This window comes from Salvelinus namaycush, chromosome 4, assembly GCF_016432855.1.
Source record: "Salvelinus namaycush isolate Seneca chromosome 4, SaNama_1.0, whole genome shotgun sequence".
Classification (NCBI taxonomy): Eukaryota; Metazoa; Chordata; class Actinopteri; order Salmoniformes; family Salmonidae; genus Salvelinus; species Salvelinus namaycush.
This window is the reverse complement of record NC_052310.1, coordinates 43,674,173-43,692,233: the sequence shown is the minus strand read 5'-3', so window position 1 is coordinate 43,692,233 and position 18,061 is coordinate 43,674,173. Positions and strand designations below refer to the sequence as shown.

The window sequence follows — 18,061 nt, the reverse complement described above, 5'->3', positions numbered from 1 at the left end:
TGTTTTTTGGCCCAAGCAAGTCTCTTCTTATTATTGGTGTCCTTTAGTAGTGGTTTCTTTGCAGCAATTCGACCATGAAGTTTTGAACAGTTGATGTTGAGAGGTCTGTTACTTGAACTCTGAAGCATTTATTTGGGATGCAGTCTGAGGTGCAGTTAAATCTAATGAACCTATCCTCTGCAGCAGAGGTAACTCGGGGTCTTCCTTTCCTGTGGTGGTCCTCATGAGAGCCAGTTTCATCATACCACTTGATGGTTTTTGCTACTGCACTTGAAGAAACTTTCAAAATTCTTAATGTTCCTGATTGACTGACCTTCATTTCTTAAAGTAATGATGGACTTTTGTTTCTCTTTGCTTATTTGAACTGTTATTGGCATAATATCGACTTGGTCTTCTGTATACCACCCCACCTTGTCACAACACAACTGATTGGCTCAAACGCATTCAGAAGGAAAGACATTTCACAAATTAACTTTTAACAAGGCACACCTGTTAATTGAAATGCATTTCAGGTGACTACCTCATGAAGCTGGTTGAGAGAATGCCAAGTGTGCAAAGCTGTCAAGGCACAGGGTGGCTACTTTGAAGTGTTTAACACTTTTTTTTGGTTACAACATGATTCCATATGTGTTATTTCACAGTTTTGAGGATCTCACTATTTTACAATGTGTAAAATTGTAAAAATAAAGAAAAACCCTTGAATGAGTAAGTGCATCCAAACTGTTGACTGGTTGTGTATGTGTATAGATAGATAGATAGAAAGAGTGAATTAATCCCTTTCCCGTCTCATTCATCTCACATATTGACTGTCTGCCTCTCTCTTAGGGATGTCTTGCCATTCACTCTAAAGCTTCCTGAGGCCATCTCTGCAGCCAGGACGCCAACAGGCTTGGAGGAGATGGCAAAGCTAGGAGCAGGTGAATGTCCACTAGACTGATACTGTACATTTGTATTGATTTAATTCATATCTGAAGCATGAAGATTTAAAAGTGTAGCCTCACTCTGTAGCTGGATGGTCATGCTAGTTGACTGTAGTCACTTTAGAAAAGTCTTGAGTACTTTAGGTCTAATCCCACATTCTGTTTAAAACCAAGCAAATGTTCTTCCTTTGGCTGTTCTTGTAAATCACATTTAACCACATTCTCCAAGTTAAATTAGTAAAAGCCCAAAGCTCTGTGTGTCACCCATAGGAATAATGCCTCTGAGCCCCAAATCAGTGGCTGCTAGGCACATGATGAGGGGAGCATTGGGGCCCTGGAACCACGAATAGGTCTCACTGGGGGCTTAGACCTCTAACTCAGTCACTGTGCAATGTGCTCTCTCTGTGCCAAAGCTGTAATGTTGCACTGCCTCTGAAAGAGCCAATGTATAGGCCATACTAGCCTCGGTGACACATTGATTTGATAACATACTTCCTTTGGTGTGGTTTCGAGTGATCTTCACACACAACAGGCCCACTGTGTAGCTTTTCCCTCTGATTAACGTGAAGAGAGCGCATTGAGACTTAAACAATGCTTGGGTTTGTGTGTGTTGAGGTAGATGCGCGTCACTGAAGGTTTACATGGATTTGAATGATGTTCATATAGGTGACCATACTCTGTGAGCCGTGTGTAGGTAGGCTATGTCGCGTCACTGAAATATGGCTTTGGACATAACAAAAGACACCAGTGCTGAGTTCTGACGTCTAGATCGGTACCTGTGACGTGGGTCTGATTTCAATACAGTTGGGCTGTGTCTATCTATGCTTCAGAGAAAGTAGACTTTCTATCATTCTGTCTATTCAACCATTTGTCTGGTTAACAGACCAGCAGAAGGTGAGCTTGATTGAAAAAGAAGTGCACATTAGCTGGACATACTAGCAGATGCTTGATAAGTAAGTTTTTCAAGCAGTGAACCATAAGCAGACATTTCTCTTTACCATGAGGCTGAACTTGGCAGTATTTATTCACTCTGTCATCATCTGCCTATATTTCAGGTTTCACTCGCCTCATATTCCTCAGCTCACTCTAGATTTTCCCACCTGACAGTTTTTTAGACCAGAACGTTTCCCCGTTAGGCCACACCCTCCCAGTGCCTCAGGTGTGTAACCTGCGAGACAGGATTTTAGATGCAACAAGTTCACACCTCGCCGACAACAGTTATTATTAACACTTTAGGGACGAATGTGTGATTTTCATCCAAGACATATGATTTTCTACATTATTTTATGTTCAGAACAGGGGCATTGGGATTTGATCTTAACGGAGAACTGCATTTCCTGATTTGGCGTCGTTTTTCATCAATGCTCATTAACAAATGAAGGCAAACGAGTTGTCTTCGGGGTGTGGTTTCATCTGGGTGTTTTTTGGGGGGGTTGTTTATTTGCCATTCAATCACAACAAATGAGCTAAAATCACTCATGACTGCAAGGCCAGGCATGACTCCAACACCATCATTCATTTTGCTGATGACACAACTATGAGACAGCCTATAGGGAGGAGGTCAGAGACTTGACCGTGTGGCGCAAGGACAACAACCTATCCCTCAATGCGATCAAGACAAAGGAGATGATTGTGGACTACAGGAAAAGGAGGACCGAGCACGCCCCCATTCTCATGGATGGGGCTGTAGTGGAGCAGGTTGAGAGCTTTAAGTTCATTGGCGTCCACATCACCAACAAACTAACATGGTCCAAGCACACCAAGACAGCCGTGAAGAGGGCACGACAAAACCTATTCTCCCTCAGGAGACCGAAAAGATTTGGCATGGGTCCTCAGAACCTCAAAAGGTTTTACAGCTGGACCATTGAGAGCATCCTGATGGGTTGCATCACTGCCTGGTATGGCAACTGCTCAGCCTTCGACCGCAAGGCACTACAGAGGGTAGTGTGTGCGGCCCAGTACGTAACCGGGCCAAGCTTCCTGCAATCCCGGACCTCTATACCAGGCGGTGTCAGAGGAAAGACTCCAGCCACCCTAGTCATATACTGTTCTCTCTGCTACTGCACGGCAAGCGGTACCGGAACACCAAGTCTAGGTCCAAGAGGCTTCTCAACAGCTTCTACCCCCAAGCCATAAGATTCCTGAACAGCCTATCTAATGTTAGCTAGTGAATATTTCTGTCAAATCACAGTTATGCCAAGATGGCAAGAACCAGTGTCTGGAATGTGTTTCATGAGACACTTGTTCTACAACACCTTGCAACTCGCTAACATTATCCAATAATGTAGCTAGCTAGTGTAAACAACTCGCTGTCATCAACAACACCAGGCACAATCTCCACGTTTTAACGTGTATCTAGAGTTTGATGTAATCCAGATCCTGGCCATATGATTGAACAACTTTGAAGCCAACTATTTTCCGATCAATATGTGCATTGCACCTGAAGCTACTGCCAAAGATACACAGTTGTCTGGTGAATTCGTTTTGCATGGCCAGATTTGCCAGGTAGGCGGGTTTTCTCCTTTAAAACCATTCCATTAGTCTTCCTAAGGAGAGGTCTCTGCCTGCCTGGGGCCCCGGGCCATGCAAAGCAAACTAGCCCAGTTTTTTTTCCCAGAAAACATGGTTCCACCACGTGTTAATAGGCAAAAGGGGGCATGAATTGTTGATATAATTGTAATCTAAAACAACCCCTTTAAATCATGACCCATTCACTTGCCAAACTCAATTTTGGATGTGACTTTATGACCAAAATTATCCTATTTACACCTAGTAGTCAATTTTGACACACATTGTTTCTGACTCATATCGATGCCACACAGGCTGTTTACAACCAGAGAAATCGGTTCTAAGGGGCAGTTGTCCTTTAAGACCAGAGGAAAGAGTGCCCTTTACTGGCCATGCAATACCACCTCTCGTCTCCCATCCATCCTTGCTTAACTTCAGATCCAAGCCAGCAGTGGGATGCATGGTGCTATGCTGCTGACACTTCTCAAACTTTTATCAATAATAATATTTTCCAGAACACAAATATCATTAGATGCCACTGTGCTGTTGTTGACAAGGCACCAAAATGGACTGTAAAGGTAACTGATTAAGAAAATGGAAGAGCTGCTTAATGAAAGAATAACGAAAATCAGTCACGCAAAAGAAGTCTGGAGGAGTTGGGTAGGAAAAACTTTGACAGAGCTGGCGCGCGAGTGAGGGGGTGACTGGGGGAGGAGAGAATGCTCTGTTGACAGCCCGCCCCCACGCACTTATTAGCATGTGTGAGTCATAACACAATCCGTGTGTGTGAGACACGACTGCAAGGCTGGACAGAGGCAGCAGTGTGCTCTAAAGTTCTCACACTACTAAAACTACGGCAAACTAAAATCAGAGCTGGCCTTTGTCTTCTGTGAGTACAGTAAGTCAATGTTTGCTCTTACATTGTGATGTGACTTTGGCTGTGTCTGGTACGGCTTTGTGTGTTTTATTGTTCTATAGAGTGAGTTTTCTCTGTCTAGTACAGCACTGTTGTATGAGCTCTTCAGTTGGATGTGTCTCGTGTAGCAGTAGGTTTAGTTCTGTCAGAGTATCATTGTTTGGTCTATGGCTTTGGTTGCGAAATTGGTGGCTGTGTACAGTCGTATCCAGCGCTGTTCTTCGTTAGTCCTTTATGGTTAACGTTATATCACACTGATTGGAACGTTACTTTGTTGGCATTATGCAGGTATGGTTGTATTTATTTGCAACATGTATTAATGTGACGTAGATAATAGGCATTGGTAACGTGGTATGATAACAGTAGCTTAATTGACTCGATGGTGTAACGTTGATGTGTATTGGTGTTGTTGTGCCTACTTTTTCAGTAACTAAGCTGTATCAGTGTTATTATCAGGCTATTGTAGCCTCCGTTTTTAAAATGGATAGTTCAGGATTTATCTACTTCCCCAGAGTCAGATTAACTTCTCGATTCCATTTGTATATATCTGCTCCAGTGGAGATGTTGGCATGCACATTATTAGGGTGAGGCACATGGGCTACTAACAGTTTACTACACAACATACACTTAGTATTACAGTTTTAGCTACAGTATACATATATACCTGACATATATTGTATGCTACTGCATAAATGATGTAATATTTAGGACTCACAAGGAGGTCCTTCGTGGGCAAATGTGGTCATCAAAGTCTGGCGTTCTCTGGATTTATGGTGCTTTCAAGACAACTGGGAACTCGGGGAAAAAACCGAGGTCGAATCATAACGTCAGTGATCTTCAGGTCGGAGCTCTGGGAAGAGGCCCGAGTTTCCGAATTACAATTCCGAGTTGGATGACCATTCAAAACGTATTTTCCCAGTAGGAGCAATTTTTTTTTTTCTCCAGTTTCCAGTTGTCTTGAATTCACAGAAGTCAGATTTCAGAGTTTCCAGTTGTCTTGAACGCGGCAGAAATCGTGCTGGATTGACAGCATGGCCAATGTTGAATGTTTATCCTTTTAAACTTGGAAAAGAGACCCTTAAACTCAGATTTGGACCACACACCCTCTCCACTGAATAGCATTTGCAATGCTTTCAGTTAGCCACTGATTCCTTCCAAACCACTCATTGTTGAATTTGGAATTTCCAACATGTTGTGTAATGTTTATGTCCAATGGATTTTGCGGTGATGTAGGGCCCCATGAGTGACAGAACACTGAGCCAATCACGGCGCAACTAGAGAACATTACCACCCCCTACACTCCGTATCTTCTGCTGGCTGCACCACCACAGAAAACACTTGAGCTAGGCTGAAACACCTGCATTTTGGAGCTACCTTAAGAAGGCAAGAAAGAGACCATGTTTTTAACTCAATGATAAAAAATAAAAATAAACTTTGTTTGCAAGCTGATATGTGACATAAATGCCAAAATAACATAATAAATAATATGTTTTTTTGTTGCCCGTTTTTCATGTTATTTTGGCATTAATATGTGTCATCAGTTTGTAAAAAATAATAATAATTGAGTTAATAAAGCCTCATACAAACATGGTCTCTTTCATACTGGAGCAGATCAGTGGCGAGCCCCACCTGCCCTGAATGACGGGTTGCCACTGATCTGCTCCAGTATGAAGGAAGTTACAGGTAGTTTTGCGAGCCAATGTTGGCTGTTCCTGTAGACTTCGTCATTGCGCTAAAGCATGTTAGCAACTTCCTTCAAACTGAACACAGAGACATAAAAATGGTATCCACACATTCATCTGATACTGGGGAGGTATATAAAGGGAGTCATTGACAAAATCCTGAACTATCCCTTAAATGTGTTTCTATTATATTACAGTATCATGTTACCCTTATGTTTTGATGTTGTGTAATATCAGGCTGACTCTGGCAGTGTTTGACCTGTAATGTTATTGTGAGTTAGGGCAACATAGAAATAATATTGTCATGATGTTAATGTAATGTTAGTGTTATGTTACAGTAATGTTGCTGTTGTAGTGTCTGAACCTCTCTCTCTCCTGCAGGGTTCTGGGACTCTGAGCGTTGCCGCAGGAGGAGTTCTCTCTCCTCGTTGTCCAGGACAACCACCCACGACCAATCACCTAGCCTGAGGCCGAGATCCGTTTACACCCCCCTGGTCACCCGCACCCCGTCCCAGCTGGAGTGTTCCCAGTCCAATGGGGCTCTCTGCTTCATCAACCCCCTCTTCCTAAAGGTTCACCACCCAGAGGGTGGCAACCACACCTTTTCCTCCTACACCAGCCACCACAACAACAACCCCCAGCACCTAAACAATAGCAGTACAGCTACAACTGTACAAGTACAACAACAGCACTGTACCAGCAACCCAGAGCGACTTAAAGACAGCCCTCAACCCCATAGCGACAGCCCTCAGAGTGATAGCCCTGGCAACAGCACCCAGCATCATAACAGCTGTGTCAGCGTGAGCCGGGCTAACAGAGTTTCCCTCCCGCCACCTCCTCGCCCCCCACCTCCCTGCTGTGCCCCCCGTCGCCCTGCCTCCCCACAACGCCAGCGCAGCATGCCTGAGAAGATATCTTGGATCAACCCCCCCAAAGAGAAGGACCGGGTGGGAGAGAGGGAGAAGGGCAGTAGCCTTCTCTCCCGCCTGGGCTCCTCTCTCAGCATCAGCCCTTCCTCATCTTTCCTCTCCTCCTCTTTCCTCTCCTCCTCCCCTCCCAAGAAGCGTAGCATCAGTGCCCCCATCTCTATCCCCCTGTCCCTCTCCTCCCCAAGCGACGTCGACTGCCGTCTTGCTCTCGATGACCAGACTATTGAGAACGCCATATCTCTCAGTCTGGCTAAGCAGGCACTGAGAAACGCCACCAACCCCGATGACAACACAGAGGGAAACAGTCCGTCCACTCAAGACCAAGCCCTCTCCTGCCGAGAGGAAGGAGGAGGAAGTGGAAGAGGCGGAAGAGGAAGAGGCGGAAGAGAAGAGGACTGCATCCAGCGCCTGAGCGACATGAGCATTTCCACCGACGACTCCACCGACTCAGTAGACTTCTCCCAGGGCTTCTTCCCCCCACTCGCTGAACCCAGCCCACCCACCACCAATAACCTGGTGCTGCCCCTCACCCACCCCTACAGCAGCATGGAGGAAGATGATGATGAAGACGAAGCAGACTTTGGAGTGAGCGTGGAGAACGACCAAGACCAGGACCTGACCATCACCCCTCCTGGGCTGCGCACCAAACGACGAGCCAGTGCCGGAGCCATGGTCATCCAGCAGGCCCTCAGGGGCCACTTCCGTAAGATGAGTGGGGTGTTCAGCTCTCTCCTAACCCCTGAGAAACGGGCCATACGGAGAGTCCTGGAGCTGTCCAGGGATAAGGGCTCGTACTTTGGCTGCCTAGTGCAGGACTACTTGAGCTTCTTGCAGGAGGGAGGGGGCTGCCAGGCCTGGCGGTGCCACGCCTCAGGGCTGGAGCTGCTGCAGACGCTACGCCAGTTCATCACCCAGATGAAGAGCTACCTGCGGCAGAGCTCTGAGCTGGAGCCCCCCATTGAGTCACTCATCCCAGAGGACCAAATTGGTGAGTGGGGAGGGGTGTGTGCAAATATGTGCGTTTTTCCTGTTATACAACATTTCTGCAACTATTGGACATCAGATGCTGATTAACCGTTGCTAATTTGCCAGACGTCACAGTAAAAATGTATGTGAACTTCAGTTGTTCCATTGTCATCTTTGAAATGGGTAATTAGTTGACATTGAGACAACCAAATGGCTAAAGAAAATATTTTTTTAAACTATCAGATCTGGAAATATACGAACTGGAATAGACTGTGTATGCCTATAGACCGGGCGAGAGCAGCTCAGTGTGCAAGTCTGTACGCATGTGTGTGTGAGCTGGCCATTGTGGTTAGGATTATGTATTTAATCTCAGGCTGAGATGAGTCCTGTGTCAAATCTACACATCAATATATATATATATATATATATATACACCATTACACGAAAAGCAAACACAATCATAGAAAAAAACATTCTTCACTAAAAAGGTTCTCAGTCTTTTGAATTGCCCTATAGGCATCAATTCATCTCATTTTAGAGAGCCTTGGACATTATTCCACAAGTAAGTTGCAAAAAAACCTAAAAGCAGATTTACTTAACTCTGTGGAGATAGAAGGGTCTGGTATCTCGTACGTCTGTAAGCAACAATGAAGTAAGGTCTGTCGGAAGTTCATGCAGAAGGGCTCTATAAACAGAGTGCAATGCATCGATCTACAAGACTTCAAAGAGGGCCAGCCTACTTTTTGATACATAAAGTAGTGATGTGAACCGATTACGGTTCTCTGTGACACTGGCATATCAAACACCTGCCTAGGGGAGGGGCTTAAAGATATTCATGTGTGGGCATTATTAGGGTTGGAAACTGGCCCAAATTGTAAACAGTGAAAACAAAGCCTGTTTCCACTAGAGGATAATTCTGTGAACTAGCTAACATGAACTCAGCTGTTCCCACTGGTCCTTTTGACAGGTGAAGAAGACAAAATACCATGGAATTGTGAAGCAGTAACACACATGGGAGGCATCTTTTGATCCTTACATTACCATTCTCCTGTTTGCTGTGTGTCAGTAACAATCAAAGAGATCTGTCTTTAAGACAAAGACAGCAAAATCATTCTGGTTTCTTAAATATTCTTGATTGACAACCAATCCTAAGAATTTCATAGGCTACTTTCACGATTACTTTTTCTGCAGTGTTTGGTATTGGAATTGTTTCGCAAAGTTTTCGTAGTTGCAGAAAGTGTTTTCAGTTTAGCTGAATGAATTGTCTCTGCAGATGTGCTTCAGTCTCTCCCATGTGACCATTACTTCTCTCTCTTTCTGTCCCTCTCTTCATCTCTCCCACTCCTCCAATCACAGATAAAACCTTTATTGCATGCCCCTAAATAGCTCTCCCTCTTTTTCTCTCTCTTTTTGTGTTCAACACTCGCATGTGTCTCTGGGTGTGTGAGGAAAGAGCATGAGAGCGGAGGAGGGGGGGGAGAATGGGGACCCTTGTCTCTTAAACCCACACGGCAGGTTTTTTCCCTTCTATTGCTTTAATTTCTATGCTCAGTGCCAAGTTGCGCAATATAATGTTCTGAAGCTCTGTTTGTGAGAAGTTTGCGGAAGGGAGACGCTATTGCCCAATTCCAAATGGAATGTTTGCGCTGCATGTGTGCGCCCGTGTGTGTGTGTTTGCTGCTCTGTGACGCACATTGAGGCTATATGGCACTGTGGTGGCACGATCAGTGTTGGATGTGTGAATGGAGTCACTTCTCTCCAGCTCTGTCTGCCTGTTTGTCTGCTTGCCTGTACATAACAGTACATAACTCAGGTCCACGCGGAAGCTCTGCAGGGAGGATGTTCTGAGTGAGATTAGGGGCGAGAGAGGATGTTTATTGGAAGTGGAAGGGCCCTCTCAGATAGTACAAACTGCATTGTTGTGTGGTTGGAAACTAACCTAACTATAAATAAGTGTGTGACCTTGGCTGACGCTAACTCATTCCTAAGTGGGCTTGCTCCTCTGTGTCGATCTGTCCCCTCTGTCACACCATACAACTCATCACTTACTTACTGTAGGTGTAACCGGTGTGAAATGGCTAGCTAGTTAGCGGTGCACGCTAGTAGCGTTTCAATTGGTGATGTCACTCGCTCTGAGACCTTGGAGTAGTTGTTTCCCTTGCTTTGCACATATTTTGTGGGGCAATAGGTAATTATGCTTAAAAGGATGACTGTTGTCGATGTGTGCAGAGGGTCTCTGGTTCAAGCCCAGGTTGGGGCGAGGAGAGAGATGGAAGCAATACTGTTTACACACATTGACCTCAAACTTCTTTACAGACTAGTGATGGGGGAAAAATCTATATAGTCATATCGGGATATTATTTTTTGAAGGTATATTGTACAGTTTTGACTATCACAATATTATTTTTTACACCAGTTGGCTGTTCCAAAACTCCAGTATTTGTCTTCGTACCTTGTTCTCCATCTTTTTAAATAGGGAGCCGATTCCTTTTCAGCACTTTTTTTTTTTTTTTTTTGGACTGATCAAACTTGTTTTCTCATGGCTCTTGTCCCTCTGCAGCAGACATATGGTGAGCAATATGTTTGGAACCTTCGAAATCACAGTATCGAATCGCAATACATATCATTTCGCCACCTAAGTATCGTGATAATATTGTGATGTCCCTGGCAATTCCCAGCCCTACTAATGCCCACACACTCCCAACAGCTACACATCTAGCATGTCTATAGCCTATAAGCCATACAGTTAGGCTGGTGTAACCACTGCATTAGTAGGCCTACACTACAGGATTACATGCGAACCACTCCATGGTTACATGTTATTACATTCCACAGTGCTAATGACCAGAGTTATGAGCAATACCGGTAAGGAAGTATAGTAACTGGAGGCACAGTGTTTAAAAACCAAGTCTAGCGAAAGTGGAAAAACATGCATGCAATAACAAAGGCCACGGGGTATTTTGTGTGTGTGTGTACATATGTGCTCCCACTGGGAAACTCATGCGCTGAGCCCAACTGCAGGCCTGAGGTCTTGAAATGCTAGCACTGCATTCCAGGGCTTTTAACCACTTTAACAGAACTATAGGGTGCCAGACGTGCTCGACGTCTGCATGGAAAAGACAGGGAAGCGACGGAGAGAGACTGACCTCATAAAAGATGACAGGGTGATATCCAAGTTGACATGTGTGCTTTGAGGTCTGATTGCCAGTGATTGTCAAGTCTGGTTTAATCTGTTGGGTAGTTTACTGCTTACTGGAAAAAATCTATCTATTTTTAAACAATACTTTTGATAATGATACAGTGATGTTACACCTACAAGGAAATGTGTGCTTATCTTGACTTACGGAACGAGGAAGGACTCGTTGATACGCACATTCTGAGACTTGAGTTGTAACTTTCGAGAAGTTTAGATAACAAATGCTTGGGACGAGAGACTCGCCTTTGACAATCTGGCAGACGGGATAGGAAAGAAAGAAAAGTGGGTGTTGAGTGAGTCAAGAATTAGGGAACGAGTTGAACATTCAGTGTTGGAGGAAGCTGTGGCTCAGTCTGCAGATGTCTTCAGTATAATCTGCTGAGTTTGCCCCATTCAACTGCACAGTCAGTACGATCTTTCTCTGTGGGGCTTATTCAGCTCTGTGGTTTGGATTCCCTGTCTGCGTTTATCCTGTGTATATTATGATATCATGGCTCCTATTAGCCAGTCTCTTTGAGTAAGCTTGTAAAAGCCGAGGTCTACGTAATGTCTTGATGACATCATATGGATTGAATCCCACTCCTATTGCTACCAGGAATCGAGTAAGACTTCTGCAATTCATTAATCATACAGATGGATGGTGCCATTTCAGTATTTGCTGTCAAAATAATAGTCTCTTTCTCCCGCTCTCCTCCATACAGACTATGTCCTAGAAAAAGCCATGCATAAGATAGTCCTGAAGCCCCTGAAAGGTGTGGTGGGGGCGGCCCTCCAGGAGTTCCAGGTCCGCAGCGGGGCGTGGCAGGAGCTCAAGGAGAACCTCTCATTGGCCAAGGCCCGGCAGCCCCATGAGATGGGCGTGGCCAACGCCTTCCCTCCAGATCCAGTTAACATAGAGAAAATCCGTCACAAGTTCCACACCATGTGTAAACTCTATTCACCTGAGAAGAAGGTGACCATGCTGCTGCGCATATGTAAACTCATCTATACCATCATGGAGCACAAGTCAGGTACGTAGTAACACACGTATGCATAAACAAGACCAATCACATATGTGTATACACGCATACAGTGTACACGGAGGGTACAAAACATTAGGAACACCTGCTCTTTCCATGACCGTCTGACCAGGTGAAAGCCATGATCCCTTATTGATGTCACTTGTTAAATCCACTTCAATCAGTGTAGATGAAGGGGAGGAGACAGGTTAAAGATGGATTTTCAAGCCTTGAGACATGGATTGTGTATGTGTGCCATTCAGATGGTGAAGTGCCTTTGAACCTGGTATGGTAGTAGGTGCCAGGCACACGGGTTTGAGTGTGTCAAGAACTGTAACGCTGCTGGGTTTTTACAGCTCAACAGTTTCCCATATGTGTCAAGAATGGTCCATCACCCAAAGGACATCCAGCCAACTTTACACAACTGTGGGAAGTATTGGAGTCAACATAGGCCAGCATCCCTGCGGAACGCTTCCGACACCTTGTAGAGTCCATGCCCTGAAGGAATTAAGCTGTTCTGAGGGCAAAAGGGGGGGTGCAACTCAATATTAGGAAGGTGTTCCTAATGTTTGTAAACTCAGTGTAAATGCATGCGCATACACACACCGACTCTCAAATCAAATTTTATTGGTCGCATACACAGGTTTAGCAGATGTTATTGCGGGTGTAGCAAAATGCTTGTATTCCTAGCTCCAACAGTGCAGTAGTGTAAAATAATGGATTTAAGAAATATTAGGACGAGCAATGTCGGAGTCTGGAGTATAAATGTGTATATGTGTGTGATATATAGACATTATGGACAGTATTTGGATAGAATATTTAGTATATCTGTAGAATACAATAGTGTGTGTATATATACACATCAATAGTTGAATAGGATGGCATTGACTAGAATACAGTATGATGGTATGAAATGAGTAAAACAGTATGTCAACTATTAAAGTGACCAATGATTCCATGTCTATGTACATAAAGCAGCAGCCGCTAAGGTGCAGGGTTGAGTTATCGGGTGGTAGGCGGCTAGTGAAAGTGACTAAGTTCAGGGCAGGGTGCTGGGTGGAGGCCGGCTAGTGATGGCTATTTAAGTCTGATGGCCTTGAGATGGAAGCTGTTTTTCTGTCTCTCAGTCCCAGCTTTGATTCACCTGTAAGACCTCGCCTTCTTGATGACAGCTAATACCAATGCTGGGTGTGTGTGTGTGTCTCAGGTTGTCTGTATGGGGCAGATGACTTCCTGCCCATGCTGACCTATGTGTTGGCCCAGTGTGACATGCCTCAACTAGACAACGAGATCCTCTACATGATGGAGGTTCTGGATCCTTCTCTGCTGCATGGAGAAGGTACAGCACACATCTGCTTTACATCTATTTCCTTCCTAAACTTTGCCTTTCGTTTTATTGTAAATTGTAATGTTCAAATAAACTAAATATCAATTGTCATTGACCGCTGTTGTAGCAGTGTCAGGCTGCAGAGATGTTTGACCCTCCTCTCTCCTGTGTTGTTCCAGGTGGATACTACCTGACCAGTGCGTACGGAGCCATGTCCCTCATTAGGAACTTCCAAGAGGAGCAAGCAGCTCGTGTACTCAGCTCTGAAACACGCAACACACTCCGCCAGTGGCACTGTCGCCGCACCACCGAGCGCAGTGCGCCCTCCGTCAATGACTTCCAGGTAATACACACACACACACACACACTGGATGCTTAACTCTAAGTCCCTGAATAAATGCATCTGCTGAACAACCGTATCTTTACATTTTTTCTCAGAACTACCTGCGGGTAGCGCTCCAGGAGCTGGACAGCGGTTGCACTGCCAAAACTCTGCAGGTGCAGCCCTATGCCACCACTGAGGAAATCTGCCAGATCTGCGCCTACAAGTTTAAAGTTCCCGACCCTGAGAATTACGCCCTAATCCTGCTCACTGAGGGCTCATGCCAGCAGCTAGCCCCCGACACACACCCCCAGAAGATCAAAGCTGAGCTCCACAGTCGACCCCAGGCCGCACCTTTTCACTTCGTCTTCTGTCGGGTGGCTAACCTCAATGACCTGGCCGCGACCTCGTTTGAACCCCAGTCCAACCTCAATGACATCACACTTACCAAAGAATCTGAGCCCAACCTTAATGGTGTGGCCTTGACCCCTTCTAACCCCCAGGCCAACCTCAACCTGGGTCTCAGTCCCAGTCTCAGCCTCAGTCTACCCCCCAACCAGCACAATGGTAACTCCATATCCATCTGAGACTACAGGGCTGGAGAGTTGAAACCTCCATCTGGACTACCATCATTCTTACTGTACCCCAACAAAACTGGGCTGAACTGTGTTTAACTGGTCTGAGCTAGGCTGAACTGGGCCTAACTGGGTTAAACTGTGTCATGCTAAGCTTCCCCTTTTGGTGATTCTTCTGTCTTGCAGGGAATCCTCACTGTAAAGCTTTGTCTGAGTACAGGAGGAAAGGAAGAGGGAAGGAAATGCGACAGATGGGTTTATTTTGCAGCTCTATTTGTGAACTTTTGGGACATGGCACACGAGGAGCACACGTGAGGGCAAACACAACTCTCATAAAAGATGGATAAAGGTTTTGAAATAGTCTTGTTACAGACACAGCCAGACAGTTCAATTCCAAAAGTGTCAAAGTGCAGATTCAGGGTCAGTTTTCTTTTTCCTAGTAGTGAAGCATAGGATTAAGTAAAGGGAAAGATGATCTCAGATCGGTAGATAGGGTTCACTTTTATCTGCTTTGGTTCCCATCTAGTGATGTACTCGTTCAGTCCATTAACTTTTTCTTCAGACCGAAAATGTTCCTCTTCAGGCAGAAAATAGCCTTCAAGTCTTTACAGAAAATATACAGCAATTATTTTATCTGGGTGATACTTCTATAATGAATTACTTCTTGCAGTTGCTGGTAAACTGCATTGTGTGTTTTTATGGAATTTTTATGTTATAGCATTGCTTTTCTTTGTTAAAGTAAAATGTTAGGAGCAGGCATGTCTGCCAGTGATGAAATTATAAACTTAATGTTTTTATGATAATCCAGGAGTTATGATACTGTACTTCCCTCATAGCTAATACTTATTAATCGAGGTCATCCCTCCCGTAATAATTGGTGTAATCATATGTGATTGACTGGCTTGGTCTACGGTACCAGCGTCAAATTGCCGACAAGGTCATGAAATATTGTACTACTGACAAATATTAAAAGTAGGCCTAAGTTGCCTTGTGAAATTTAGTGTGTCGATTCTCAAACTGGTCTGAGATTCTGCGCGCACACACACACACACACACACACACACACACGTTTGTGTGTGTGCGCAGAATCTCAGTGTTTTGACTCTTGACTGGTAAGAATTTTAGCGTTGGGTATGAGAGGGTGCAGATTTAAAAGATGTGAAGGGAAAAGAATAAGAAGAGAAGTAGAGCTGAATCATTAATGAAATACAGTCTCTGTTCTTTAACTTAACACAGATAATGTTAACAAATTGTATTCTATTGTATCAGTACTTTAATGTTTACATTATGGAATATAAACATGGGCATTGCTGGTGCTGTGGAGAGATGACAAAAAAGTGAAATGGGGAAATGTGATTGAGAGAAGGTTGAGTAGCCAGAGCATGGTTGTTAAGCAGTAGTATTATTGTTAGAAAAACTATGTAGCTTATGTTAGTTCAAATATATTAAACTATTTGGACTTTTTTATAGGCGTTATCCTTTTTTTAATAGACATGTACTGTAATACAATTGCTACTCTAACAAGATATTTTAAATGATACAAATGTTAGTATTTATATGCATCTGTGCTGGGATTTTTCACATATGGCTTTTGTCCATGTCTGTCATATTGCAGTTGTCCCAGATCAACAAGACATGTCCTTATGTTCCTATGCTGTCTGTCCATCATTGAATGATATTATTTTGCACTCAATACATTTTGGTCATGACTAATTAACATCGGTCCGTTGTGTGTGTGAACAGTACATCCTCACGCAGTGGAAACAGTCTTGTGTGTGAACTGTAATTTCTACTCCTATAAGTTTTCAGTAGGACTCTGATTCAACAGAAAGGTGTAGTTATAATGCTGGCTGGGTCCTTTAGGGTCAGCATCAGTTTCAAGCCAATAGGCTCTGATCCATTCCATTTCAAACTATTAGAAAAAAGTAATTTAAAGGTAGACTGCGATAGGATGTAGATGCATAAACAGCATAGTGGGTCAATTGCCGCAACAACTAAAAGCATTGACGCGCGATGCTCAACTTCTGTGCTATTTTGGTGCCTGTCTACCACGCTGTGAACAGCTTGATGCAAACCTGTGCACATGCGCAGAAACTGTCGCTGTGAGAGCGAAGTGTTGCATCTCACTCATCTCTATCTCCGCTGAGTATCTTTTTAAGTAATTTCTTTTTTTGATGATTTTCCCATTCTTTGATTGAAATGAATGATCTCAACCAAATTCATCCCTAAAGTTTTGATCTGATCATAGAAATAGAGGATTCTAGTGCCCAAAAGCCAGTTTCACCATTCTGAAGTAGTTAACTGGGTGGGAGTTATATACACTGCTCAAAAAAATAAAGGGAACACTAAAATAACACATCCTAGATCTGAATGAATGAAATATTCTTATTAAATACTTTTTTCTTTACATAGTTGAATGTGCTGACAACAATCACACAAATTATCAATGGAAATCAAATTTATCAACCCATGGAGGTCTGGATTTGGAGTCACACTCAAAATTAAAGTGGAAAACCACACTACAGGCTGATCCAACTTTGATGTAATGTCCTTAAAACAAGTCAAAATGAGGCTCAGTAGTGTGTGTGGCCTCCACGTGCCTGTATGATCTCCCTACAACGCCTGGGCATGCTCCTGATGAGGTGGCGGATGGTCTCCTGAGGGATCTCCTCCCAGACCTGGACTAAAGCATCCGCCAACTCCTGAACAGTCTGTGGTGCAACGTGGCGTTGGTGGATGGAGCGAGACATGATGTCCCAGATGTGCTCAATTGGATTCAGGTCTGGGGAACGGGCGGGCCAGTCCATAGCATCAATGCCTTCCTCTTGCAAGAACTGCTGACACACTCCAGCCACATGAGGTCTAGCATTGTCTTGCATTAGGAGGTACCCAGGGACAACCGCACCAGCATATGGTCTCACAAGGGGTCTGAGGATCTCATCTCGGTACCTAATGGCAGTCAGGCTACCTCTGGCGAGCACATGGAGGGCTGTGCGGCCCCCCCAAAAATGCCACCCCACACCATGACTGACCCACCGCCAAACCGGTCATGCTGGAGGATGTTGCAGGCAGCAGAACGTTCTCCACGGCGTCTCCAGACTCTGTCACGTCTGTCACATGTGCTCAGTGTGAACCTGCTTTCATCTGTGAAGAGCACAGGGCGCCAGTGGCGAATTTGCCAATCTTGGTATTCTCTGGCAAATGCCAAACGTCCTGCACGGTGTTGGGCTGTAAGCACAACCCCCACCTGTGGACGTCGGGCCCTCATACCACCCTCATGGAGTCTGTTTCTGAACGTTTGAGCAGACACATGCACATTTGTGGCCTGCTGGAGGTCATTTTGCAGGGCTCTGGCAGTGCTCCTCCTTGCACAAAGGCGGAGGTAGCGGTCCTGCTGCTGGGTTGTTGCCCTCCTACGGCCTCCTCCACGTCTCCTGATGTACTGGCCTGTCTCCTGGTAACGCCTCCATGCTCTGGACACTACGCTGACAGACACAGCAAACCTTCTTGCCACAGCTCGCATTGATGTGCCATCCTGGGTGAGCTGCACTACCTGAGCCACTTGTGTGGGTTGTAGACTCCGTCTCATGCTACCACTAGAGTGAAAGCACCGCCAGCATTCAAAAGTGACCAAAACATCAGCCAGGAAGCATAGGAACTGAGAAATGGTCTGTGGTCACCACCTGCAGAACCACTCCTTTATTGGGGGTGTCTTGCTAATT

At 44.8% G+C, this 18,061-nt stretch overlaps 1 protein-coding gene across 2 annotated transcripts in view; it reads left to right on the top strand.

Moving 5' to 3' along the window:
* The window catches only part of LOC120046557 (ras and Rab interactor 2-like), a 46,183-nt gene extending 30,131 nt beyond the window's left edge, over nt 1-16,052 (top strand). For both annotated transcript variants that reach the window (XM_038991899.1, XM_038991901.1), the window contains 6 exons: nt 826-917; nt 6,408-7,943; nt 11,819-12,127; nt 13,323-13,454; nt 13,622-13,785; nt 13,881-16,052. In XM_038991899.1, the coding sequence (XP_038847827.1) occupies nt 826-917; nt 6,408-7,943; nt 11,819-12,127; nt 13,323-13,454; nt 13,622-13,785; nt 13,881-14,351 (2,704 nt within the window). In that variant the 3' untranslated portion in view covers nt 14,352-16,052. The remainder of the gene's footprint in view (nt 1-825; nt 918-6,407; nt 7,944-11,818; nt 12,128-13,322; nt 13,455-13,621; nt 13,786-13,880) is intronic.
* The last annotated feature ends 2,009 nt before the right edge of the window (nt 16,053-18,061 follow it).